Below are 27,699 nucleotides of genomic sequence, written 5' to 3'. Positions count from 1 at the left end.
AACAAAGAAGAATGAAATTATTCATTATTACTTTATTCAATGGTATTAGATTCCACTCCATTCCATTCAATTAGTTCAGTTTTGAACAAACTTCAAAAAGACTCAATCATCAACAAAAACACATCAAATTTATTTTTGGATCCAAATGAACCTCAAATAAACTAATAAATGAACCAAAATTACTTAAGAAATAAAAAACTTAGTCAAAACGTAACAGTAGCATCAACTGAACTTCAATTAACACGCAAATGAACTGAAATTAGTTCAGTTTTGAATAAGCAGTAAAAAAGACTCAATCATCAACAAAAACACATACAATTTATTTCTAGATCCGAATGAACATCAATTAAACTAAGAAATGAACCGAAATTACTTAACAAATAAAAAATTTGGTCAATACTTATTAGCAGCATCAAGTAAATCTCAATTAATTCACAAATGAACCGAAATTAGTTCAATTTTGAACAAATAGTCCAAAAGACTCAATTATCAACAAAAGCACATCGAATTCATTTCTTGATCCAAATGAACCTCACTTAAAAGAAGGAAAAAAATGCAGCAACAACAGCAACAATAAAAGAATGATGATTGAAAGAAAATGCAAAGAAGAAGACCCGAAGAAGAAGAAGGAGGAGGAAAGCGAATAAGGTGAAAAGCAAAAAAGAAAGAAAGAAAGAATGCGAAAACGAAGAAGCATTATTGAAATATGCATGTGTACACCCTAGTAGAATGAAAATAATTTTTGTTAAATTTGAGTCTACTTAATTAGACTAAAATACCAAAAATGCTTAGACGTGTAGTTGAGGGTTGATCTAATGGGCTAAAAATACCGCCAGATACAAAAAAAGAAAACTAACTAGAAGCAAGTATTACACTTCCACGTATAAAGTACACCCAAGCAAGAACACAAGCAGCAGCAGCTCAACTAAGTGTGCTGTGTGCTTCACTCGTGCGAGGTTCGAAATGGGTTCTTCAGTTGGAGGAGGCAACAGCAACAACGCAGGCGTGGAGTGGCACGTGCGCCCTTCCAACCCTAAGAACCCCATCGTTTTTTTCGATGTCACCATCGGTAACATACCTGCTGGCAGGATCAAGATGGAGCTTTTCGCTGATATTACCCCCAAAACCGCTGAGAATTTCAGGTTCTTTCCACTTTTCGCTTCACTTATTTATTTATTTCTTTATCTATTTGTCTGGTTTTGAAATTGAAATATAGGAATAGGAGTAAGATGCTTGGGAAGTTTATAATTCTGAAATGTTGTACTGTTGCTTTGGAGTCTAACCTAAAAGTACTACGGGATTCTTCAAGTTTCCTCTGCAATTTTTTTTTATTTTGTTTTTTAAAAAGATTCCTTTGTATCCTTTAGTTGAGAGCAAAATGACAATGGTAATAACAGTAATGATGAGAATCAATGAGGAAGTTAATATATAGTAGTTGAGTTGGTATGACCTTCTAGGAACTAGAGAACCCAGATATATAATATAAAATAGAATTATTCATGATCGTTCTTTTGAAACCGAAAAGAACTTATTAACCTATATGAAGTTACTCTTTTCTGGCGGAAGTATTTCCTTAGTTTCTACAGTCTTGATCATCTTTGTATGTTTAAACTTGATGCTATTGGTAAATGATTCTTGGTAGTGGATTCAGTATGTTAATTGATGTCGCTTTATGTGGTTTCATAATTAATTTTATTTCTCCTTCTATTTGAGGGATTTGACTTTTACTATTTTGCAGGCAGTTCTGCACTGGGGAGTACAGGTAGTGAAATGATCTTTTCCATCTGATCCATTCTCATCGGCACCATTATCATTTATACTACTGAGTGGCAATATAAGCTTAATCATTTTAATTTTTGAGTTTTCAATCTGTTCTTGCCATTTTCTGCTTTCAAACTCTGTTGATAGTTATTGGTATTTTGATGTTTAGTTAATGCATTCTATGGTATCAGCAGTTATTCTTTTGCAATTGGCACGATGATAAATTGAAGATGATGATCATTCTATGCTAGTGTTGACTCTGGGATGATAACTTGATCATTTAGACCATAAAACTTATTCGGACTTTTGTTTCCGATATGGGATATGGTTGTCAAAATTGTGATTCTACTTGCGAAGCACAATTCTGCAAGTTTGTAAGGCTGGTTAGTGATCCTGATCACCTTGCAAAACATCTTGGATGGTATCTTAGGACATATAAGCAGCTAGATAGTATGATCATACTGATCCCTTGTCACTGTCTGGTCTAGGATGAGCAGCATAAAATCAGAAAATATGCAGATCCCAGCATGAAACAACTCAACCAAAAATCACTCCACTACAATCTTGTGGCTGAAATGTGTGATTTGAATATGGAATTTGAAACTAACCCATCCCATTGGTGCAACTAAAATCTGAATTTCTTTGCCTCCTTGCAACTACAATTGCTGCTTGCTCCATGCAATTGCATATGCTGCAAGTCGATCTCATTGCTTCTGCCAACCCCCTTTTTCTCTGATTGCTGTGTTGTAGATGCTTCAAATTGGTTAATTGCAACTGTCCCTGTTCCATCGATTCTGTGCTGCATTTGGGGGTGCAAGTGATGATGGAAAGTTATAATATCCAATAATATTTAATATCTAGAAACAGGGAAAAGAAAATGTAGAAATCTAATACAAGACAACACTTACGTATTTTCAATTGAAAGTTTATTTAGATGCCAGTTGGGATTTTAAAGGTAGCTAGCTTATATGTTGTTTGTATGAGTTTTCTTTTCCACTTTTCTTGCACATGAGTTAATTGAGCTCTGAATCAATTGCAAAGTGAAAGCTAAATTTTCAAATAGCTACTTGATCAGAATGAAATATTGTTTCGTTTTCTGTTGATGAGGTGACTAACACTTTAGCTTATTCATTTGCCAGGAAAGCAGGACTACCTGTCGGCTACAAGGGTAGTCAATTTCATAGAGTTATTAAGGATTTTATGATTCAGGCTGGTGATTTCGTTAAGGTATCGTTGTAGCTACTGTAACTTTGACTATAATATAACTGTTTTACATCATATGCAAGAGGAGGCCCTTTTATAACCTAAATTATTAAGCTGATTACACATTTATCTGTATGTATAACTTGGTATTATCTGAAACATAGAACATGAGGAGCATCTTAGGTATATAGTCGGTGTTTCCTATCCAATATGGTTAAGAACAAAGTGCATAATATTTTCAGATAAAGAAGATATTCATATGAAGAGAAGATGATCAGGAAAGGGTTAGGAGGATAAGGAACCTGCTAAGGAAGTTTAAATAGAGGACAAACAAAAAAACAAAAAGAGAGAAAACGGGGGTGGGGGGTGGGGGTGGGGGGGAGTGATGAATGAATCAACCACTTCCACAACATGATAGTATTTAAATGTAGATTCATTTTGCTTTACCCTGGAATTCTTAAATGACAACTACTTTATATTTCATCACTTTGAAGTCTTTTTCTTTTATTATTGTAGCTTTCACTTGTCAACTCAATTTTAGTCAGGGCTAGATATAGCAGTGTTTCCTTTATTCCTTCAATTTATCTCCAAAGACATATTAACTTAGTAGTGTGAATGTGATATCAGATGAGTTTAGGACATGGTACTTCCATTTAACCTTTTAGAAAATTCTCCCTCAACACTTGGCTTTTGAAAGAGCCTTTCCCCCTTTCTTCTACATCATGCGGTATGCTGGTATCAAGGTTCGGTTTGTCAAATCCCAATGTCGTTGAAGTGCACTTCCTCACCTTTTGTTTTTGGGTTAGATTTAGATGTATGAATCCTATACTGAATTATTGATTTGGTGTGAGATAGAATTCTCATTGAAACCATGTTTTTCCCTCTTAACATCCTGGTTTTTAGAAGTGGTTTTTCCTTTATATCCCTTTTTTTTTTATATATATTATAATTTATGCTACTTGGTTTTTTTTGTAACCTGATTGGAACTGGAGTAGCTAATTGGAATCCTATCAAAATAGAGGAAACTAAAACAGATTAAAGAAAGAAAGAATTGGAAAAAGGACAGACAAAGTAGTCCCCTCGTCAGCATGCTCTCCAACCTATCCCAGATGTACTCAATTCTTACATCACTTCTCCAATCTCCAATTATAGGCTTTATCTCATTTTCTATTACAGATTTGCACTCTTTCTCTCTCCACTTTTGCTGCCATAAAATTTTCTCCTTTATCTCGTGTTCAAATGTCCTGCCTTTGTTCTTATGTCAATTAAAGTGCATCCCATTCTCATCCTTCCTCCTCCTTTACCCTTGGGCTAAGGTTGTTTCATATTCCATTTCTCGTCGTTGAAACCATTTTACACATCATTTGTGGTTAGGGAATTCAATGTCAAACATTATGTGGTCATTATGTATTTATCTTTCATAAATGAAGAAGCATTATTAAATACAAAGGAAACAATATTAAGTAGATGTGGAGGATAAGACATTCTCAATACGAATAGTAATATACAAACAAACAAAAGGGAGAAACTCTATAATCTCCATGCATATCAAAGATAGATCCCGCTAAACAGGTTATGCACCTTGCAACAGGTAGATAGATGAAAGATGCGTGATCCAACCAAGTGGTCATATTAATTAATTCTATTAATTAGTTTATCTTCATTGTAGGCTATCTGTACAGCTTTTTTCTTTTCTTTTTTTTGTCAGTGAATGACACAATCTATCTTCTTAGTGCATCATTTTTATTCTAAATTATTATATTTGCACTAACTTTTTATGCTATCATTATAATATCACAAATAATGAGATGTATGGGTTCAAATTCAATTTCATATGTATAGTAAACTGCATTCGATTTGACTTCAGAGGATTTGGTTATACTGCTGTACAAATGTTACAAATCTAGAAATCTATCATGTTGTAATGTGAATTGACTAGTATAATATTCCTTGGCAGGGTGATGGCAGTGGATGTGTCTCTATCTATGGACACAAGTTTGATGATGAAAATTTTATTGCCAAGCATACTGGCCCTGGTCTTCTTTCAATGGTATGTTATTATTGCTTCATCTTGCATTAATTTTGGGTTATTTCAAAACAGGGTGACTATTGATGGTATTTTGTGTCTAAACCATGCTGCAAAGGGTACAATTATATCAGTACAATATTACAGTTATAAATGTGATAGTATCATTGTAATCAATTTTTGTAATAACTCTTTAATTGTAGCAATAATTGACTGTATGCATATATGAAAATGACATATCTACAAGATATTGATGTTTGGAACTCATTACAAATTTTAAGTTTTAGTAAGCTTATTATTATTATTATTATTATTTGTACATCTACACCTCTATACCTATATATAAGGAGGATTGAGTGACTTTGTGTATCTCACATTGTTTTTGTAAAATAATTATTGTGAAGGCTTGAACTTGGTATTTTTAGGTTATGCTTCATATGCACTCTTTAACCACCGAGTTAGTTATATTGTTTTTTCTGTTTATTATATATATATATATATATATATAATTTTACTTTCTTAATTTAATAAATTGTATTAATATCTAAAATATAAAAAGGTTGGCCAACATACGCTAGTCAAAATTAATGGAATCATGGAAATTCTAAAATTAAATAACTTATTTGATTTTCAACATTCTAATCAGTAACTATATTCACAAATCAAGGCAATCCCCCTTTTTCCCAAGTGCTTTGAAGTTTTTGTTATGTTCTATTACTAAAACTGCTAATTGATTCAATTTGATTGTGTTAATTATGCTTTTACTGATTGCCATGTCAAATGCTAAGTCTGGTTACTCTTAATCTGCAGGCAAACAGTGGAGTTAACACCAATGGTTGTCAGGTAAAATTTCATCGGTCACTACACTACCTTTCTCTTCCCATTTCTCAGTGACATGAAATTGGTGAAGCTCTATTTCTACTGATAAATTGTCTTTTTTTTGGCTCAGTTCTTCATAACTTGTTCAAAATGTGACTGGCTTGACAACAAGCATGTGGTTTTTGGGGTATGCTTCAATTTCTTTGGTTGCCTATCTTTATTTTCCTTCAAACCGCCCATATGGAGTTTGGTGTAGTTAGAAGAATGTTTTTACATTCTTGGGAATTTTAAGCTTAAATCCTTACGTCGGAATGATTTTACAATTTTAAGGAATTTGAAAACTTTTCACTAACCCCATCCCTCCTTAAGATCTGTTATTATTGACCTTTTCCTCAAGCCTTGAGAGTTCTTGCAAAGCATGAGAAAATCTTGGCTAACTGAGTAACTGGTACTCATATAAGGTTTATTCATTGTAACCAAAAGAAAACAACAACACAAACTATTTATTTTCCTTAAACCCTTAACTTGGACTCTAATTGATATCTATTGCTCAAATAATAATATAAGTTCCCATATTGTTCATCATAGATCATGTTCTAATGAAGCTCATTTATTATAAAAAATTTCCAAATAATTTTATCAATTTTGTTGACTTCAGGTTAGGCCGTTAGGTATTTTGGCGTTGATGCTGGACAAATCAAAGCCACCTAAATTTAAGCCTAGGCATATGAACAACTTACTTTTACTGTTTGTTAATAATACAGATACTGAAAATAAACACAATATCTTCTTATCCTTTATCCCTGTTTATTGTTATTTTGCAAAGATTATGCACTACTGCGGTCGAGAGAACTGGCTTTGTTGTGTCCTTTCCCTTGACACTCCATCCTCACTGCTCATTTATTGTGCTTGCCTCTTCAAATATTTCATTTCATATGCATCCTTGAATAGGTTGCATTGTTTGAATTATTTTGCCAAACCTATCCAATTTTGGTCATTTTCCTGTCTTCCTTTCATGCAGAGAGTGCTTGGAGATGGTCTTTTGGTTGTCCGGAAGATCGAGAATGTCGCAACTGGACCCAATAACCGGCCGAAATTAGCTTGTGTCATTGCTGAATGTGGTGAAATGTAAATTTCATGCAAATTCTCTTTTTGACTCAGAACAGAACAAGTAACTTCTCTAACAAACGATGGTGCTGCTTTGGTTGAATCCTCTATAGCCACTATCAATCACTATACAGAATGACGCCTTGTATGCAAACTATCTTTGTGAACATCGAAACTAAATATTATTATAATATCGGAAAATTTATCGCTGGATTGTTGAATGATGCAACTGTGTAGTTTTCCTCGGTTGCTAAATGGAGATACTAATCAAACCATTCTTAGTCATCTCATTGAAACACTTTTTTTGAGCCATATCTACTTGTCTAATAGCATATTATATGATAGTTAAAGTTTCACATTAGTATTTCGAACTGATCAGCTGATGGAGGAATTAACTTGATCGATAATTTAACATTGTGAGATTAACTTGATCAATTTAATTTTAAACCCTAAGGACTAATTGATTATTGCATGAAAAGTCAGAAATGTCAATACATGAAGTTAATTTAAAATAGAGAGTAAATTGTTACTAGGGGTGGCAATGGGTAGGGTAGGGTAGGGTTTGGAGTCAACCCTAACCCTACCCGCAGGTTGAGATTTTTATATAAACTCAACCCTACCCTACCCACGAGTTGAGAATATCGCAACCTTAACCCTACCCGCGGGTTACAAAAAAAAATGCAACGTTATTATATAACTTGATGATAATTTAAAATAGAACTGACTTTTATGTAAAAAAAAGTTTATTAAATTATCAATTAATGATTTTCTTTTAATAACTAAGGATCATTGTATTTAGTGAGAAGTCTTTAGTTGAACATCCACTTAAAATATATTTTTATATAAGTATATAACATATACATATATAGGATGTGGGTTGGTCGAATAGGGTTGAGACTCAACCCGTATCCTACCCGACCCGCACAAAAACCCTACCCTATCCGTTGCGGATCGGGTTGGCAACTCTACCCGACCGGGTGGGGTCGGGTTGGGTACCCGCGAGTAGGGTACATATTGCCACCCCTAATTGTTACTCTTTTAAATTTTTTATATTTTTATTTTCATAAACGGCAAATAATTTATATATTTGATCTAATTTAATGTGGTAAATTGGTAATATTTGAATAATTATTTAAAAAATATAAATTGAGACAAAATTTGGTCTTTAAACCGCTTTCTTGATTTTTTGCCCATTCGTAAAATCATGGAATTTTAAGGATGGAAGATCTAAATTTTTGAAACAGGTTCACCGTTCACCAATAAGTATATCTCTATAATATATTTTGTTGGAGATAATTTTTCAGATACCAAAATTCATTTTCTTCTCAAATTTATTTTATTAAATATTAGTTTCTTTATTAACACCAAAATGGTCATCTGCTCAAGAATAAAAACAAACGTTTGTAAATGAAAAATTAATTAAAACAAAAAAGGGTAAAAGTAAAAGAAAAACAGTGAAAATTCACGAAGCGTTGATACTTGATAGTCCTCGAGCTCCAGGGCAGATAGTCGTAGGCTCATAATCTATTTATTTTTCATCGCCACATTCCAGAGTTGTGAATTCAGAAGAAAACAGAAAGAACGTAGGTAGTGAGTGAGTAAGTGAAAGATGTCGAACGCACTTAAGAGCGTGAAAGTGGCTCCCAACTCTGCGACTCTGGAGGAGGCCAGACACCGCGTCTTCGATTTCTTCAAGACCGCCTGCCGATCCCTCCCCACTGTCATGCAAATCTACAATCTTGATGACGTCGCTTCCATCTCCGAGCTTCGCTCCACCGTCGCTTCCGAGATCCGCAAGAACTCCCACGTCACCAATCCCAAGGTCCCATTTCCCCCTTTTTCTCTTGTTATTTTAAATTATTCAATTGAAATTCTCTGGAGCTGTTTATTCATTGGTGAAATTTGCCAAAATTTTATTATTTTTGGATTTTAGTGAAATTCACATTTTTCTTTTTTAATTTTCGGGTTGTTATTCGTGCTCGACTGCTCGCTACTTGAACACCTTAACGAATATAGATTTAATTTTATTTGTCTGATGTTGCTAATCTGTTCCATGCTCCGCACCATTCTCTTTGTAATAGTGAAGTTCTGGAAATTTTTGGAGAGAGGTTTTATCTGTGTCCCAAGATTCATTGTTTGGGCATTGGACCTGAACTTTATCTTTTGCTAAAGGCAATTTGTATGTATTCGTAGAAGATATGGTGTGTCCTGACACTTGTACAGTGCTGGTTATTGGCTTTCATTTTATCATTCTTAGGAATTTAGAATGGCTGTGAGATAGGATTGGAAATTTAGTGCCATATGCAGAATTGTTTGTTTAAATCATAAGGATGAAACCGATAACCGAGTTTTCTCCCATGTTACCAGATTAAGTGACATCATTGAACTCTGTTTAAAACCAAATTTTCAATTAATCTAGCTATAGAGAAATATATTGTGACCGCTACATGCATTTCCGCATTTCTGGAAAATTAATTTTCCATTCTTTTCATAGAGGATAACTAGTTAGAACTTGACTGATCTGCCTGAGTTTGATAATCAATGAACATCGGGTGAGAACCAAACTGTCACATTGCACAGGAAAATGTTGGAATTTAGACTACTTCTGTGTCCCTTGAGTTTTGAGTAGTTATCAGATTTTATGACTGACATGCCCTAAAATATGATCATGGCAATTGTTGATTAATAGCCTCTAGTTTCCGCACAAGTTTTCTCTCATTTAGGTTTAAATGCATCACCAAATTTGGGAGTTGACACTAGTTTCAACATAAGGTTTTTGTGAAAACAAGATGGATAATTCATTTGATAATTTCAAATTAGATTTGGAGCCAACTTGTTTGATATATCTTGCAACTTTGAAGATCTATTCTGAAAGAAAAAGATTCTGTGGACGAGTATGAATGATATATTTTGCTAGATATTCTTAGCTTACCTATACAAGAAAGCTATGTATGTTAATGTAGCACGTTGAAGTTATACCCGATCTTCTGGAAGTTTAAACCTGCTGCATAAATATTCTTTTTTACGTTAGTTGTTTCTCTAATTGTTGAATTTGTTTTGTGAAAGTGAGTGGTTCTAAGATTATTTTCAGACACAATATCAGTGGGTATTTAGGTTTCTAGCTTTTTCTTAGTGGCAATAAATCATGTTTCTTAAATACTGGCATATTGCTTGATTGAACACATGGAAATGCAAACATATATGATTGGTAGTTAAGCTTAGTGAAATTTCCTTTCTAATAATGTCCGAATTCCAGTTTTCCAACTCATCAATATGGTGTTTTTCCTAGGCTGAGTTTAGGTGGTAATTTTCCAAGTATATTATAATTTGCATTAAATTTGGTTGGGTAAATTACACTCAACTCCCTTAAAGTTTAGTGTAATTACATTAGAGACCCTTCATTTTAAAACGAAACATCGTGGTCTTTGAGTTTTTTAGCACTGCACCAAGTCACCAACCACTGTTGCTGTTAATGTGATGTAAAACAGGCCCAACAGAAAATAAAATAAAGTAATAAACCTTTTCCTAGTCATATGATAAATAATGGAACTTATGAAATTTTTGGTGTTATTTAATGTGCACTGAAATGGATACTTTTAAATATTAAGTTATAAAACAGCACTTAATTATCCCAACATATATTTCCAATGTTTGGTTGTGCCATCAAAGCATCAAACCACCACCACCACTGCCACCTGCCAAATCATCACTTAAATTTCTGTGCTCCCAGCTAGTAGTTGTACTGATCTACAGACTACAACCACTACCGATTCACAACTGAAGTTTTGTTGGAGTCCTACATCACCCGGAAATAAAGTCTAGATAGAAGTATAAGAACTTGGGGTGTCCTTTATCTCACAAGTTAGCTTTTGGAGTTGACTTTGACCTACTCAATTCTAATATGATATTAAAGCCAATGGTTGCTAATAGACCACTTGCAATTGTCCAATCCTACAAACTTCATGTTTCAGATGTCTAATATTGCAAACTTGATACTCCATATATCTCGTCTTGGGCATGACGGGTGTGGGTTAAAGCCTTATATTGCCTTGAATTAATGCCTAGGTAGTTTTTATAAGAGATTGAACATCTCTCTTCTCATAAGCTAGCTTTTGAGGTGGAGTTAGATCATCTAAATTCTTTTAAAATTAAACACCCTAATCTCACCACTTACACCGTGGTCACTTCCATGAATTGTCACGGTTTCCATTTTCTAGATGGAATAGATTGAGACATTAATTTGTTTACACTTACTATCAGCAAACAATGGCTTTCTTTTCCCATTAGGGTGTGGGTTAAAGCCTTATATTGCCTTGAATTAATGCCTAGGTAGTTTTTATAAGAGATTGAACATCTCTCTTCTCATAAGCTAGCTTTTGAGGTGGAGTTAGATCATCTAAATTCTTTTAAAATTAAACACCCTAATCTCACCACTTACACCGTGGTCACTTCCATGAATTGTCACGGTTTCCATTTTCTAGATGGAATAGATTGAGACATTAATTTGTTTACACTTACTATCAGCAAACAATGGCTTTCTTTTCCCATTAGGGTGTGGGTTAAAGCCTTATATTGCCTTGAATTAATGCCTAGGTAGTTTTTATAAGAGATTGAACATCTCTCTTCTCATAAGCTAGCTTTTGAGGTGGAGTTAGATCATCTAAATTCTTTTAAAATTAAACACCCTAATCTCACCACTTACACCGTGGCCACTTCCATGAATTGTCACGGTTTCCATTTTCTAGATGGAATAGATTGAGACATTAATTTGTTTACACTTACTATCAGCAAACAATGGCTTTCTTTTCCCATTAACAAGGTAGATGGAACAAGAAACAACTGCCAAATCACACCAGACATAGATTCAAGTTCAGTTTTCCAGCTAACATTAGTGCAACTAGGAAGAAAATTTACAAGAAAAGGTCAATCATCAACATGAGATTATAACAACTTAAAAATTAGGCAAGTTAAAATAGCATTCCAGGAAGATCAACTCCCTTTTCATTTCATAGTTGGGAGTATACACAGAATAACGTTGTGAGTTTAGACAGTTTAGGTTTGAGACCAGTGTTCTGTTGCCCTTGCCAACCGTGGCGCATCATCATTTCATTGCTGCTTGCAATTGAACCCACCTTGTCTGGGTCTCTGCAGCTGCCCTTATGCTGCCCCTAATCCACCATTTTCTTGCCAAGTGAACCATTACATGTTTTCACCATCTTCTTGTGTCTTGTGGAGCAGGTGAGGATGATGTTCAAGGCTTAGCAACCAACCAAGGTGGATTTCCCTTGGATGTAGTCCTTTTGTTGTTAGCCAGAGTTTCAAACTAAACAGTATTGAAAAGAATCCGTGGAGAGGGAGGCACAGATGGCATTGTTGGTGGGCTTTAGGAAAAAGACGTAAGAAACAAGGTGAAGGGTTGTCGTGTGTAATTACACTAAACTGGTGGTGAGTGTAATTTACACAAACATAAGTTTACTGTGGCCAAAGTGAGGATGTTTAGATGGATGGGTGATCATACGAAAATAAACAAAACAAGGATTAAGGAATGAGAACATAAGATGGTGGAGTATCGTCTTTAAGTGGTTTGGACATGTAGAGAGAAGACATCTTGTGGGGAAGGTAGATCAGATGGAAGATATACTAGTGGTTAGGGTAAAGAAAGAAGACTTTGAATCAGGTGGCCAAGAGACTTGTAAGCATGCATGGTCTTATTGCAGACATGGTACATGATAGGGGATACTGGTGTTGTTTGATCCATATAGCCAATGCCCCCTAGTAGGATGAATCTTCCATGTCATTGTTCATAAATCCTACAAGGTTGGACAACTTCGATCTGAAGTAACTTTCAAACTCCCAAGTTTGGGGTGTGTCATACTCTTAAATGTATCCACGTGATGGCAGAAAGATACGAGAGTATGTATAGGCTTTTGAGATCTAGTTACATCAACAATAAATGACTTCCATTGGCCATTGCTTTTGAAATCTCCTCACATTGCATTATGAATCTTGTCCTTGCATATGCATCAAAGCTTATAATTCTTCAGAACATCGAATGATATTTATCAATTTATCAACTACAAAAGAAAATGTATCAATTTATGCTTCAGTCAAAGAATCTTATCTATGAGAAAAGATTGTACTGTTATCGCTAATATCTTGTAGGCATTCAGGTGATTGATATGCTGCTGTTCAAGGCGTTCGAAGAGCTGAAGAATGTTGTGGATCATGCAAAGCAGAGGCATCACATCATTGGTCAGTATGTTGTTGGTAAGGAAGGGCTTGTGCATGATAAGGCCACGAAAGACCAGGGCATCTCACCTTTCCTAAAGAATTTCTACAACAGCAACTACTCTTGAATTTCGGTCATGAGTTGTTCTGTGTTTTCCCAAACTCAAATAAGAATTGTCTGACTGTTTTATATGTCAACACTCGATAAAGACTGTTTTTGGATCAACCCGCTGTACTAGTTATTCCTTGGTAAATTTGAGGAAGTAATGTTTTGCTGATTGATGTGCACCATTGCATACTGCCGAAAGTATTGTCATTTATTACAATTTAGCATTATCTCAGACGGTAAAAATTCTTCCAAGTGAGTCTATTAGCAAAGTAGTATGCCAATGCCATGGTGTTAGGTTCTTACAATTTGTAGTTAATTATTTGGAATACATTCTTGGAATTACATTTCCTTGATTGCTATTGAGATCTGCAATTTCTAGTAATTTCATTGGGTGGCAGCATTGAAGCAGCAGGCCCTTGGTAAACATGGAATCTGCAATAACATTATATATATTGGCACAATTAACGGTAAGAACCATGATTCATGGTTGGTGAGTTTCCGTCGTTGGCTGGATAAGATTAAATTGACGTAACTTAATTGGTGTTTTTCACTTTCTGTGTTACTTTAGGTGCACACTATAGTATAGATTAAGTTTGTGTAGATTTACAGATTTTTTAGTTAAGGCCTCTGGGACTTTCAGGTGGTATTTGCTGTGAAGCAGGACATGACAGGCGACCAGGCTTTATCTTGTTAATGATCTGTAATTAATGGGCTAAGAATTTTACTGTTTGCACAAGTGTAAACGGTAATTAGTTATAGGCTTAGACGCAGCCGTAGGCTCTGTTTGGTTAATGTATGATTAATGTATAGGATGAGAAATAGACAGAGACATATATGACCGTGAATCTGACAAGGGACAATAATGTTCATGAGGTTTTGACAAACCCTCAGCAAAATGCCTTAGTTTTTGTCCACACAGCAGTGACGTGTACAAATATCTACTCAATGGAAAAAATGTATTAGATTTAATGAGGCTACCTTGTTGAGAATAAATTTTAACCCACTTTGGACTTCAATGGCGTCAATTTCTTCAACATTTTAGGTGATATGCGCTGCATAATCTTATCCGATTAGTCACAATTTAATATGCGATGCCCAAGAGGTATAATTACATCCATCAAGCTTGTTAGTGGTAAGAGGTATACTAACATAACTATTTAAAGTAGGGTTTTTTAGTCTTGCAAATACCAATAGTAGCACCAGTCATGGAGATAGAAAGATAGAAGAGCGACAATAGATAGAGATCAGAAACAATAGGCTACGGATATTGGGTAAGAACAAAAGCGCAAAGTTTACAGAAAGCAAAATGCAAAATGGCCAAATAAGAAAAATATGACCACTAGTATTGAGTGTTGACAGTGTTGAGTGTTCTTTAAGTCTTGAACAATGTGAATCCAATAGTATGATCTGCAAGCGAATTGGAAGACAGTAGGCAACGACAGCGGGACCAGAACAACATGAATGGCAACTGTACAAGTATTTATGGGCTGCAAAAGTGATAACACAACAGAGGACATTCCATCTGCTGAGAGGACACACAATTTTTGAGGAAACAAGAAAACAAAATTCTTTGGAGGACTGAGGATTCTGTTGTTCGAAGTGAGTTTTCTCCTTGAAGATCTAAATATCATGTTGAATTAGACGAGTAACTCGTGTTTATTTATCATGGGTTATTTTTATACAAGCAATGAAGCAAACCACTAAATTCCACCTAACAACCTAACCAATATACCATGTCCAAAAAAAAAAAAAAAACTAACCAATATACTATCACACCTAACTCAACAAAACTACAAAAGAATAAACTCTATTTCTATGAGCCACAAAGTTCTATAAATTCAGGTCCATGTGAAAAGTGAAAACTATGCCATTTAAATGTATCATCTTGTACAACTATCTGTTAAAATTAAAATAAAAGTCTTCAACAACAATTACAATGTACAATATTAGTAATTAATAAAATACACACTTCCTGTCACCCGCCTCGGTTTCTAGACTGACTCTGAAGCAATAGCATATGTGATAAGAAAGGCTTGTAATACAACATAAGAAAACTTGTAAGAACCTAGAAGGCCAAGCCATGGCAAGTGAAGGATCCAGGAAAACTAATTTGACAGACTATTTTACCACGCCCGTTAATCTCTTGGGCGGGCCAGCCAGAGTGAACTAAGGGCACGCAGCCGGGAAAAGTAGTCATGTATTGCAAGGAGTGCACGAGCTGATTGGCGAGTTGTTAGAATACGATGCATTTGCTGTAGAGTTTGCTGGCGCAGATTGTCAGCCTTATAACCACCACAGAAATGTAGCCAATAGTAAGATACTTTAACAGAAGATATATTAACATGACTGGTATTAAGATAACATGATATGAAATCCAGTTTACGAGAACACTTTCATGGTTCTTTTTTCTAGGGGTGAGGGGTAATACATGGAATCTAAATGAGAGAAGCAAGGTATGCAAATGATTTTTTGCAACAATGCTATGAAGCTAAAAAGACATCAATAGATCTCAAACCAACACAGAGATTTGAATTCCAATGTAAATGAATCTCTACAGTTCTGTTAATTCACTATCTTATCATCGTCCACCTAAAAAGCATTCATGGGAGGGAAGCATTTCCATATGATTTTGGGCAAGATAGTCATCAATTATAAATAATACTGGAAACAGTTGGAGTAGAAGTGATTCCTCAATTATTCAGCAAGATGTTTATAGGTTTATTTACATAAAAGGGTGGGGAAATTTACCTGTCGAATAAACCCCTCAAGTGTCCCTAGCTTACCCATGGCCATTGCCATTTGACCCATGTAATTTGCCACATTCCCTGAGGAACCAGATGAATTTTGTGAGCCGGTGGACAATGTCTCAGCAAGGGATTGTTGCAATGCTTCCATGCCTTGAGATAATGCATCTTCTGCTTGCTGAGAGGACTCCTGCAAGTTTGTAATACCCAATAGCTGCTGCTCTGTGAGAGGTTCCAATTGACTTACCAGGAGCTGCAACCAAATTCATGGCATTTGTCAAGGGTAAGAAAATGGAAACAAAAATTAAGTTGTCACATTTATGAGAGATATGTATATAGCTCAAGACAAACACATAAATCATGTGGTGTAAACGGAGAATGAAGCATCTCTGATTATAAGGATACTACGGTTCGACCTCAGCAACACACAATAATTTAGAGAGTCAGGACAACTTAGAGATGATGCGAGTATATTCTCTTCAATGTTTATAAAAATATCTTCCAATTAAGAGAGTGGGAGTTCAATTGATTTTGACCCACTAGAGTACTAGCAGCGCTTATTATTTTTACTGTGCTCCATCTGAGTGTGTATCACAAAAAGATGAGCCATAGAATGTGATTTCCACTGCTATGGCCTTTAGGAAATTGGAGGCACCGATTTCTTTTTTCTTTGTACGGTGGTATCTATAAATCATACCGTCCAATTTACATTGTTTAACTTTTTTTAGAAAAATTACACAAATCGGAGTGTCCAATTTGCGTTTTTTGAAAATAAAAAAATTTACATTAGAACCAGACCCTCCGATTTTTATTTTCAAAAATAAAATTTAAAGTACAAATAGGACCCTCCGATTTGTAGCTTATTTTCCTTCTTCAAACAAATCGGTCCGTCCGATTTGATTAATATCAATTAAAAAAAAATAACGTCATATCAAAGAAAAACACCCAAACTTCCAATAACAACGTATTACACACATATTTAATCAATATAAAAAAATTACCCTACTGACAGAAGGCAGAATTTACCCAATTTTGAAAAATCAAGCAAAATGAGTGTCATCAAAAGGCAATATAAAAATGTTCAAATTGTAGCTATATCTGCAAAGCAATCATGTTGAGGAACAGGCGAGCAGCAGAAAAAGATTATCACAGAATTGGTTATAAACTTGAGAAAATTGGTTACAAAAGATTATTGTTCATTTCTTGTCAGCCATCACCAAATACTGAGTAACTGTAGGAGCAGTGTTAACTAGTGAAATGCTAGCTTTCATATTATAGTCACAATAGGTAATCTGCACCTTGTCTTCACTTGGTTTTCAAATCTGGTATCTTATCTTCTTCTATTTGCCCCAATTCAGTTCCTTATACTTCAAATCCTTTTCAATTTGATCCCTTACCTTTTATTTTTGTCAATTCGGTCGGTTATGTTTTAAACCAATTTTAATTTGGTTACACCATTGAATAACTCACCAAAAATGCATAAGTGGCACATATGTAGATCAGAAGTCACCATCTTTTGTCGGTTATTTAATAGCATAACTAAATTGGAAATAATTTGAAACAAAGACAAAAATTGACAACTGCCATAGATAAATGATGACATTGAAAAAATATCAAACATAAATGATATCAAACAAATCAAGTAAATAAGGAAAAACAAAACCAAAAAAGAATTGTATCCAGCCCATATTATAATTAAGCCAAATTATTCCATAGTTGAAAGATGAATGATGTACGGGAAAATGATTTCCAAGTGTGTCTCAGTTTGAAAGTGCATGGGTGGTAAATTGTGCTGAACAAAACTGAATTCAGTTTTAATTAATTGAACCACATTTATCTGTCAAGTGCCAACAACATAACTGCTCAGGCGCATCCCTTATATTTTTCTTTAAACCATAAATGTCAAAAGAAAAGGGTAAGCATAAGATCACCTTGAGGAGTTCAGATGACCGAAAACCACCAAGCCACAAAAAGCACCTCTCAGCAGGTGTTTTCCACATCCCAGACAGCAAGTGGAAAACATCAGCCTTAGCTGCAATGCCTTTCAGCCTAAAAATTTCATCATAATGTGCCATTACACCATCAACAATCATTCGAAGTTCAGTATCGCCTGCATGCGAATTTACAGCTGCTCTAAGCTCATTAACTTGTCGATTCTGCTCTTCCAGCCACCTAGCATATTCAGCATCGAACTGCATTGCTCCTGTAAAGAAAATTGAACAATGATTATGGATAACCTGTTGTAACACTGGAGGAATTAAATATCCACTGAAATAATTTAATACAGTTGACAAAATAAGAAAAATTACACAACTATTACAATAAGAAGCCTTGTCCCACCAGGTGGACTTGGTCACATTCATCAAACATTACAGCATTGTTGTCAAATTCACGAGTTAACTCGTACGAGTCTACGAGTTTAGGTAGTGGAATCAAGTTAACTTGGACACAAACTGGTTTTTGGGTAGACTCGGCTAGACTCACATAAACTCGGTCAAACTCGCGAGTTTGAGCTCGAGTTAGCGAGTTTGATTTGGGTGCCTGTTTTGGCCAAAATACGGTGTCGTTTTGGCCCAAATAAAAGAAAAAAAACCCTAATGGCTCGTCACTCACTCCTTTCCCTCGCCAGTCTCGGCCGTCCTCTCACTCTCACTCTCACTCTCACTCTCATTGTTGTGACTTGTGACCTCTGTCCGTCTGCCGTCCGCCTTTCACCGCCGATCTCTTGCGCTTCCAAACTGCCGCTGTCACTCTCTACTCTTTGATGAATCTGCTCTGCTTCTCCTTACTCTCGCTCTCTGTTCTGTTCGGGTTCTCTTCAAGTGGAGCATCTTTTGTCCGCCGTGCTGTCGTCGTTCATTGCGCGTTGCCACCGTTTGTCGTGTCCTTTGCCTCCGCGCGCCGCCATCGTTCGTTCGCGCACAGCCACCGCCTGTCTCTCTGCACAACTGCGCCTAGTTTCTCTGCTCCATTCAGGTATGTTTCAAAAAAGAAAAATCATAATTTCATAGTATCTCTGATGTTTCTAAAGCTTGAGAACTTAATTACTTCGATTTTTTACTTGTTCTGTCTTCTGTGATAGTTGTTACTTGTTACTAAATGTCTAAATTTTGCAATAGTTGTTAATTCATGGTTAAACTTAATTCTGTGATAGGCTGATAGTTCATAGTTGTTCTGTGATAGTTGTTACTGCATTTTTTATGTTAGTTGTTACTGAATGTCTGAATTCTGAATTTGTGACCATTGTTATTTCATTTTTAGGGACAAAATGTCTGAGAATGTTGGATCAGGGGTGAGGGAGGTGAGTGTGAGTTCATTGGGGAAACAACTCAATTTAATTGAAGAACAGAAACATGTGAATGATAATGATCTTGTTGGACATATCGAACCTAAACCTCAAAGAAATGATGTTTCTGATGAAGATGGTGAAGATGACGATATCAATGCCATGGAAGATGAAGATATTGGAAGATTTCAGTTTTAGATTGAGTTTATTAGAACATTTAATTGTTGCTTTAGTTTTTTTTTTTCGGTTGTTATATGAAGATTTCCTTGTGTGTGTTTTTTGTTGAACTAGATGCATTATCATGAAGGATTTGAATGTATGTTCTAAACTACTTGTTGTCATTATTGTACTGATGTACTATTTTAATTTATTACGTATTTTGAGGTTAAAAAATTGTTAACTTTGAATGCCTATATTTGAGTAAGTATATATATGTGTGTGTGTGTGTGTGTTTTTAAAAAATCCATAACAGGTATACTTAGACTCGCGAGTTTGACAACCTTGCATTACAGTATACTACTACTATCATAGTCCATGTCTGTAGCAACCCTTTAAAGTTAAAATCTTTTCTTAATGGTTTCAGCTGTAGGTTTTTTTTTTCTTGTCTATGTTTACCTCTCTTATTGGGCTGCTCCACATATCATTCACACTCTTTACCAGGGGTTTTTATCTGCCTTTGCCCATGGAAAACCAGACAACCAATGGTAAAATTGTACTAATTTTTCCAAAATAAATGGTTCTTCAATTTTCTCTCATGCAATCATTCCTAATCTTATTTGTCTAGTGTGTCCAATAATTCAGTACAACATCTTTATGTCCAGAAGAACGAGCTTATTTTCTTAGTGGGCTTGTCATGGCCTCACATTCTATTCCATACAATATCATAAATATTATAGATGTAAAATATGGTTTTTGCTTGAGTGGTACTTTTATATTTCAAATAATACCCAAAGCATTTGTCATTTCAGGACTATGATATAAAGTACTTCCATATCCAAACTTTCAGAATGAGTATATTTTAAAAACAAGATACCATTGCCACTCATTGAATGCGCTTGATCACCCGAGCTTGATATGAAGATTCCCTACAGGAAGAAGCAGAGATTAAGCTTTAGAATTGAAGATGACTGCAAGGAAATGTAACAGCAAAACTGAAGACAGAAAGAGTAGATAGTTAAGGCAATCAAATTGCAAGCGTTAACTGAATTTCACCTGTTGCCTGGCTCGCTGAAGCTCTTGCTCTAGCTGGGTCAGCTTCAAACGACTACTTTCCAGCTGTTGCACATAGGCCTATGTATAAAAGCATCAAGTGCACTAAGAATATGAGCTTACAGCATCATGCCATGCATTAATATGACCAAGAGGTAAATATTAACATATTTATTATTTCTTACAACTATCATTAGAAAAGGCCATGTTGAAATATTACAAGGGAATAATTGGATTCCATTGCATAGCATGGATTTTGGATTTTGTTTACTTATTTATTTTGGATTTTGGCTATTATTTCATTGCTTTTGCTTTTGGATCATGTATGGATTACATGATTCCAACCTTAATGTATGGGAGATTTCCTTTAATGTTTGCAGTCTCCTGGTAGTTGTTTGTTGATTCCAGTATTATTTAGCATTTATATTGATCCCAACTGCTCTGGTCCCTATCTGTATCTGATTTTGCTTTCAGCTGTCCCAGTGTAACTCTGGTTTGTGCCAGGCCATGGTGGGTTTCCAAGCATCCCACTCTAGCTGAGTTTGTTCTCAACAGTAACAGGCCCAATTTGTTTTCACCAGTCCCAGGCACATAAGTGTTTCAACAAGTTCAACTTATATTTTCTTATTACCAAGAAAGATTTACATGCAACTGCCTAAGCTTTGAAAGTTTCTACTTAAGGGGGAACATCAGAATATATGAGAACATCCCATATTATATACTAGATTATCATAGAGCATCTCAGATCATATCTTATAGTGCTAAAAGAATATGTTGGATAGTCTCCTATGATTGGTTCCTATATTTTCTAATATTATTTGTTCCTCCATTGAATGATGATTAGTATAATACTATTATCATAATTTATAGGGATTGGTGTTTGTCTTTGGTATCAAATCATAACATATCACACCAATATAATGTGCTATATTTGTATTCCTTACTCTTTATTTTCCTTTTCATATCAAAATCCTATAATATGAACAGTCATAGTAAAGGCAGTCTTGCTGCAACTTTGAGCATTTTCATGTTCCTTCTTGTATCTAAAACTGTCTTATTCTATTTTTCAATACAAAAACGTTATATATAACCACATAGATGACAATATACGACAGACATTATTAACTAGACTAGATGTTCTCCATATATCAATATTATGAAGCCACACAAGAAATGCACACTTTTAAGAATAGTATTCACAAAAATAAATAAGTAAATATGATTCATACTTTTTTTCTCAGCCGGCTTTTTCTGGCAGCCTCACGATTTTGAGCAAGCCTGCGAAGACTCTGCAGTAATACATTTATGAAAAAAGAAAATGCTATGAAACAATTGCCCTCTGGAATTAGAATATTAGAAATTATTGAAACAATAAATTTTTGAAAGTATGTTCAACCTTCTGATCGGTTTTATCCTTTGATCTGTCACTTGAGTCAGAAGCCACAGGAACCAGGGCACCTCTATCAGACTGCAAATATACCATGTATCAAAATATTAGATTGGTTAAGGCTACTAATCGTATTTTATGAGCCTGCCTAGAAAGGCTTATTCCCATGCATTGTGTTTAGATACTATTTTTATTTTCAATTAATCATATAGTCTGATAGTCATATCCCAGTACTCACTTCCCAATGCAGAACTAGAACTTGTCATGTCATGAATGGAATGATAAGGGAAACAATAGCAAGAATGGTAAAGAAAGATCACCCGCTGATTTTTGTCATCAGTGTCAACATCTGTAGAGATATCAGTCCTAGGACTGGCGTCAGCCATAGCTGGCTCTTCTTGATTATCTTTATTACCAATTAATATAGTAACAGGACTTGATGATTGAACCTTCTTTAGTTGTAACCTGTTCGGCTCTGGTTGGTTTGTCAGTAGGCCTTTTATCGGGAGAAGTTGACAGCTAAATTAAACAGCCAGAAAAATATAAGTTAATAACAAGAAATTAGCCTTATTAACGAAAGCTGGAAGTTCAGAAGAAACAGAATAAAAGGGCTATAAAAAGCTCACCTTATCCAAATTATCAATGTGAACAGAACCAGGAGAAATTGTTTGATTACTTACTTTAACTGAAATAAAAGCTGAATCTGAATTATATATCAGCAGAAAAACCACAAGAGAAGGACAGGTCAGAAAAGTCTATACTTGTTAACAATAATTTAGAAACAAGTTAATCAGATTTATATTTTGTAACTCATAAACATAGATATATCTAACTGATTTGGATATTATGTGCATTGTGTATTGTGTATTGTGTCTCTGTCAGTGCAAATATTCCCTTTACTTAGTAGCAAAATACTAGTTAGTTTTGAACTGACATACTGCAAAAACAGCAGCTATTGCATAAACTAGTGCCCCAATGAATGAGGCTGCTACCATGACCTGTAGGTCACAGGACAGCTGCGTGGTTATCAAGCTCTCGAGTTAACTATGAAGTTTCTACGAGTTGGGATTTCCAAGGAAAGGGGAAGGAAAAGTTTGCACCCTTCCCCTCTCTTTCCTTCCAAAACCCCAAATTACAAACAAACCTAAAGAATTGAGAAGTTTAGGTCCCAATTGAGTTTACTATTTTAAAACAAACTCTGGAGCTGAAGTTGAGCTTTACAATTTAAAATCTTAAATTGACCTAGAATGCTTCACAAGCCTAAACTCTCGAGTTCGATTACGAAAGCAACTATTGCATAGTTTCAGAAATTTAACTAGGTTGAATAAAAATGTATATGAAAGCATGGGTACAAAGCCAAGTGAACCAGCAGAACCAACACAAACCTTTCTCTTCACCGTTCTTCTCCAACTGCTCGCCACCGGCAACGACGACAATGACAACTGCAACAACGACGGCGGCAACCCACCAACAGAACTTGAAGCAGATCGCAGTTTATGTTCATGATGATGGAAAAATTCACGGCTTTTTACGCCCTGTCGATGCTGCCGTCTCCGATCGCCGGAGTTTTCATGGCTCCTCCGCTCACGGTTGCTTTTTGTTAGGTATCTTCCTCGCTGTTTTCCCAAATCTCTCTTTCTCTCTCACTGTGTTTAGGGGGAAATGAATCTGGCACTACAACTCGTGATACAGTCAAAATAGTCAAACAGATGAAACCTTGAGCTTCTGTATTGACTTAGGAAAGGAAAGGAGAGGAAAAGAAACACTGTTTTCCCACCTTTTTTTTATATATTTTTGTTCTCTGTGTTCTGTTTTATGGCTTTTTGGTCAACACTTACAAAATACAAACTACAATGCCCTAACTACTTGGATCTCACGCCTTTCTTTAGTAGCTAACTTTCGTCTATTAGGCCGCATTTGCTTGTCAGAATAGGATACCATGAACAAGATATAAAATATAGAAATATTAAATTTAGTATTTTTATATTTTATTTGATAATAAAATAAAATAAATTATAAAAATTTAATTTTTTTATTTTTTTATTTAAAAAATTTAAAAAAAATATATAATAATAAAAAATATAATTATAAAAAATTAACAAATAAAATATTTAAATAAATTAAAGTCAATCTTAAATTACACAAATCACCTAAATAAAAAATATTACATAAATCTTCTTAATATAGAATTTTATGTAAATCGAATGAGTCTTAATCGATTTATATACGTTGGTAGTAATCGAATGACATTGAATTGATTTATTAGGATTTCATGCAAATCAAAGTGGGCTGATTCGATTTATGCATGCATGTTGTGAATCTTAGTAAATTGAATGAGTATAATTCGATTTATCCATGATTTCTGGCAGCTAGTAATTCGAATCTGTGTGCTTCGAATTAGGCAAGTTCGTTGTGCATAGTAAATCGAAACAGTCCAATTTGATTTACTATGTATTGAGTTATATGTATAAATAGAATTTCCCAAATTCGATTTAGAGTGAAAGCAACGTCTATAAATATGATCTAAACGTGAATTTCTTATGATAGTGAAACACAATGAATACTGAGGATAATTTTTTAGTATTGCTGCATTATAGAGGGTCGATTAAGAAGAAAACGTATTTCGAAATTAAGTTTACTGATAAGGATCCCTTAGTGTTTTTCCAAAACCTTCAACGAGCTTCACCAAGTTCCTGAATTCTATAATCTAAAAACTAGGGTTGCAAGATGTGAAACAGGTTGAGAAGTTATTCTATAGAATTCCGATTTCAATCTTGCGGGATGATGTGAGATACGATTCGTTCGTCATAAAAAGTGACGAAGATTTGCAAGTACTATTCCATTGTCGTCGGCAATTTCTCGAGGTCAGGACCCCTAAGATGTTGGCCAAGCTTGTAGATGTGGTCTCCAACTCAGGAGGTTCAAACTGGAATCCCCAACCCCCAACAACGGCAACATGTTCTAGTTCAAGGCCTGTTGGTGCCTCTTCATCTGTGTCTGTGATTGCACCTGAGGCAATGTTAGTTGCCTCCCTATCCTTCGCAACTGATTTAAACAGCAGTCGTGACGAAGAAATAGGTGATACTACGATTGTCGGATTTACTAATATGGCACTGGTTCCATTACATAATGGAGCATCGGATGGTGTGGACGACGTACTGTGGGATGATGATGACGATGATGATGTGGAGCCTGAGACAATTGTTGATGATAGTGGTGATGACATAGCAGGGAGTAATCCAGCTGAAGGTGGTGGAGCGTTTAGTTCAAGTACTCAGCAGTATCCCCCGCACTTTTCAACTTTAAACTTGGATGCCATGAGACAGCAGGGGGTACCTAGCGTACCTGTTAGATTGGGGCCAGAGATACATAGGATACTAGAGGATTAGCAGAGTTTCAAGTTTGGTCAGCATTTTCAGGATAAAGAGGAGGTCGTGTTAAGCATGAAGACCTATAGCATCCGACGTGGGGTTTAGTACAAAGTGGTGGAGTCCGATTATCGCAAGTACTATGGGAAGTATAAGGAATTTGGCAACGAGTGCACGTGGTTGATTCGGACCAGTCTCTGCCAGTGCAGAGGTATTTGGGAGGTAAAACGGTACAATAGACCTCATACTTGTCTAGCCATATCGATATTGAGTGATCACATGAGTCTTGATTATCATGTGATCTCGGCATTCATACTGCCTATGATTAGAGCTGATGCTGCCATGTGTATCAAAGTACTGCTGAATGCGACAGAGGCACATTTTGGTTTTAGACCGACTTACAGGAGGGTTTGGTTGGCTTAGCAGAAGACCGTGGCACAGATTTATGGAGATTGGGATGAGTCATACAATGAGTTGCCGTGATGGGTATTAGGTGTGCAGACGACAATGCCGGGTAGTGGGACGGGCCTGGGTTTGGAACAATATCAAACCGAATGACACGACTCGCCCTGTCAGTCCGATCCAATGGAGGTACCAAAACTGCAAGGTGTGTGGGAACCACCGATCACCACCTCTGCCATCCTTCGCCATCAAGAAATCAATATCGAGTGCGGCTCGTGGTCAAGGCTGTACTCCCCCAAACTGTAGAAAAATCCGATCTACCTGATGCCACTCTATGACAGCAAAATAGATCAATGCTGTCACAAACATCCACAACGCTGTATGCCAAGGCTCCAGTTTCTCTGGATGCACCACCTGAACTACATCATGAGAGCTATACGGCATCCAAGTGAACTGTGAATAGAAACAGTTATGAAACATCATCATTAAATGTACAGGTTGCCAAGCTAGCATCGACGTTAACTATTTTGATTTACGAAATACTCATATTCCCAACATGTAAGAGATCTCCTGAGCCTCCAATGTGCAACTCGAGGTCCTTTCTCGCTTGAGGTCGGGATGTGACCTGACCACCTACACCCAAAACACACGTTATCACTAGATGAAAATAACACCAAAAAATTGTGACAAACATAGCATATAAATATAACACTACCTCGAGGCCAAAGACCAACCAAAGGCGCCATATCCATCGGGCCTTAAACCAGGGAACCGCCAGAAGATCCATGGCTAAAGCAGCTGCAATGGACCAGCTAACTTTACAACGTTCCTGTTCGTCACGCGGCACATGCACCAGTATAAGCATGAGAGAGCAGCTGATCCCCAAATGTACCCACCCATGTTCTCAAGTTTGGCTACATATTGTAGCTACCAAATGTGAAGGAAAATACCGGACTTGTCGCCGAATAGCTGAGTCCCCAAAAGCATAATGATATACGCCCGAGCATACCTCCTAACAGTGGCATCGTCGGCGCCATGAGGAAGCTTACCGGATGTCTCTTGCATCCAACTGCATTTCACCGTGAACTTGTCGATGCAGTTCGCAGGAGGTAAAACACCCTGCAGCTCCTCGAACCGCACTCAAGCTGGGCAACTACCCTTGATGTATCGCTCAAAATCCGTCAGGCATCCACTTATATAATTTCCATCAATCGGTAGTCCTAATTGGTACGCCATGTCCTGCAGTGTAATCGTGCACTTCCCGAACTGCATATGAAACGTGTGCGTCTCCGGACGTCATCGCTCCATGAATGCACTCACTAATGGCTCATCCGACCTAAACCAAGTCTCGTTCAGCCTCGCGAGATGATATAAACCGACCATATGTAAGTACGAAACGATCTTCTCATTCAGGCGCATACCCTGCTGCCATCTCATGCTCGTGATACATCGGTAGGGCTGTATAAACAAGATAACCAATTGTCTCTTAGGATCACATCAAAACATATTTCTATAACAATATCAATTAATGCATCTGTTAATCTAAAGAATACCATAAACGCAACCAAATAATCTTACGGGTTCAAACACAAAATAAAATCATATATTCATCAAACTAGGACTAATAAAATAAGTTTAATATTAATACAAAAATTGATTTAATGTACAGGATCGCACAATCTTGGATCACTAACAAGTTCATCGCTAGCAACCTTGGCATCACATGAATTCTAAGTAAAACAGCATGTCACTACCCATACTTTCTTTAAAAACAACCCAAATCACAACATAGACTCCAATCACTATTCTTACTCTAACCAAATTTCACTACCCATTATCTTCACTACTCATAATTTTCTAGTTATTTGTAATCACTATCCAAATTAGAAATTGCCCCGTCAAACCTCTAGAAACTAATAAGTCACTACTCTAACCATTCTATCTAGTTTAAAAATTGTAAATTATGACTAACGTTAAAAGAGACAAAAAATAAGTAAAACATCTAATCGTATTTTCGAAGAAAAAAATGTATGCATTAACCTCTTCATTG

The 27,699-nt window shown here is 35.9% G+C and overlaps 3 protein-coding genes across 5 annotated transcripts; 2 read left to right on the top strand and 1 right to left on the bottom strand.

Moving 5' to 3' along the window:
* Nucleotides 1-731: 731 nt before the first annotated feature.
* Nucleotides 732-7,228, top strand: LOC112771296 (peptidyl-prolyl cis-trans isomerase CYP22). Its single transcript, XM_025815989.2, has 7 exons — nucleotides 732-1,142; nucleotides 1,739-1,762; nucleotides 2,901-2,988; nucleotides 4,922-5,014; nucleotides 5,801-5,833; nucleotides 5,940-5,996; nucleotides 6,831-7,228. The coding sequence occupies exons 1-7, from the start codon at nucleotides 964-966 to the stop codon at nucleotides 6,939-6,941; spliced, it is 585 nt and encodes a 194-aa protein (XP_025671774.1). The 5' UTR covers nucleotides 732-963; the 3' UTR covers nucleotides 6,942-7,228.
* Nucleotides 7,229-8,225: 997 nt separating this feature from the next.
* Nucleotides 8,226-13,426, top strand: LOC112772649 (NADH dehydrogenase [ubiquinone] 1 alpha subcomplex subunit 6). Its single transcript, XM_025817616.2, has 2 exons — nucleotides 8,226-8,738; nucleotides 13,087-13,426. The coding sequence occupies exons 1-2, from the start codon at nucleotides 8,526-8,528 to the stop codon at nucleotides 13,270-13,272; spliced, it is 399 nt and encodes a 132-aa protein (XP_025673401.1). The 5' UTR covers nucleotides 8,226-8,525; the 3' UTR covers nucleotides 13,273-13,426.
* Nucleotides 13,427-15,100: 1,674 nt separating this feature from the next.
* On the bottom strand, nucleotides 15,101-23,839 carry LOC112772646 (transcription factor TGAL1). 3 transcript variants are annotated; one of them, XM_025817612.3, is made up of 10 exons: nucleotides 23,265-23,839; nucleotides 22,506-22,582; nucleotides 22,200-22,398; nucleotides 21,889-21,960; nucleotides 21,722-21,781; nucleotides 20,496-20,573; nucleotides 20,317-20,368; nucleotides 17,929-18,200; nucleotides 16,002-16,250; nucleotides 15,101-15,535 (listed from the first exon to the last, which is right to left on the bottom strand). In XM_025817612.3, exons 3-10 carry the CDS (start codon nucleotides 22,263-22,265, stop codon nucleotides 15,389-15,391), a joined length of 996 nt encoding a protein of 331 aa, XP_025673397.1. In that variant the 5' UTR covers nucleotides 22,266-22,398; nucleotides 22,506-22,582; nucleotides 23,265-23,839; the 3' UTR covers nucleotides 15,101-15,388. The 3 variants fall into 3 exon arrangements, with proteins under 3 accessions (XP_025673397.1, XP_025673398.1, XP_025673399.1); XM_025817613.2 differs by having other exon boundaries at nucleotides 22,506-22,564; nucleotides 23,265-23,802; XM_025817614.3 differs by having other exon boundaries at nucleotides 22,506-22,576; nucleotides 23,265-23,715.
* Nucleotides 23,840-27,699: the final 3,860 nt, after the last annotated feature.

Source organism: Arachis hypogaea, chromosome 18 (genome assembly GCF_003086295.3).
Source record: "Arachis hypogaea cultivar Tifrunner chromosome 18, arahy.Tifrunner.gnm2.J5K5, whole genome shotgun sequence".
Lineage (NCBI taxonomy): Eukaryota > Viridiplantae > Streptophyta > Magnoliopsida > Fabales > Fabaceae > Arachis > Arachis hypogaea.
Note: the sequence above shows the minus strand (reverse complement) of the source record. Positions and strands in the feature narration are given on the sequence as shown.

What these genes read in the sequence shown, in the direction of transcription:
- LOC112772649 (XM_025817616.2), top strand. Translation starts at nt 8,526, where the DNA reads ATGTCGAACGCACTTAAGAGCGTGAAAGTGGCTCCCAACTCTGCGACT. An exon ending in CCCACGTCACCAATCCCAAG is followed by an intron (nt 8,739 to 13,086) that starts GTCCCATTTCCC and finishes GTAGGCATTCAG; the next exon opens with GTGATTGATATGCTGCTGTT.
- LOC112771296 (XM_025815989.2), top strand. Translation starts at nt 964, where the DNA reads ATGGGTTCTTCAGTTGGAGGAGGCAACAGCAACAACGCAGGCGTGGAG. An exon ending in AGGCTGGTGATTTCGTTAAG is followed by an intron (nt 2,989 to 4,921) that starts GTATCGTTGTAG and finishes ATTCCTTGGCAG; the next exon opens with GGTGATGGCAGTGGATGTGT. An exon ending in GCCCTGGTCTTCTTTCAATG is followed by an intron (nt 5,015 to 5,800) that starts GTATGTTATTAT and finishes CTTAATCTGCAG; the next exon opens with GCAAACAGTGGAGTTAACAC.
- LOC112772646 (XM_025817612.3), bottom strand. Translation starts at nt 22,265, where the DNA reads ATGGCTGACGCCAGTCCTAGGACTGATATCTCTACAGATGTTGACACT. An exon ending in TTCAGCGAGCCAGGCAACAG is followed by an intron (nt 20,369 to 20,495) that starts GTGAAATTCAGT and finishes TTCTTCCTGTAG; the next exon opens with GGAATCTTCATATCAAGCTC. An exon ending in TTGAGGGGTTTATTCGACAG is followed by an intron (nt 15,536 to 16,001) that starts GTAAATTTCCCC and finishes GGTGGTTATAAG; the next exon opens with GCTGACAATCTGCGCCAGCA.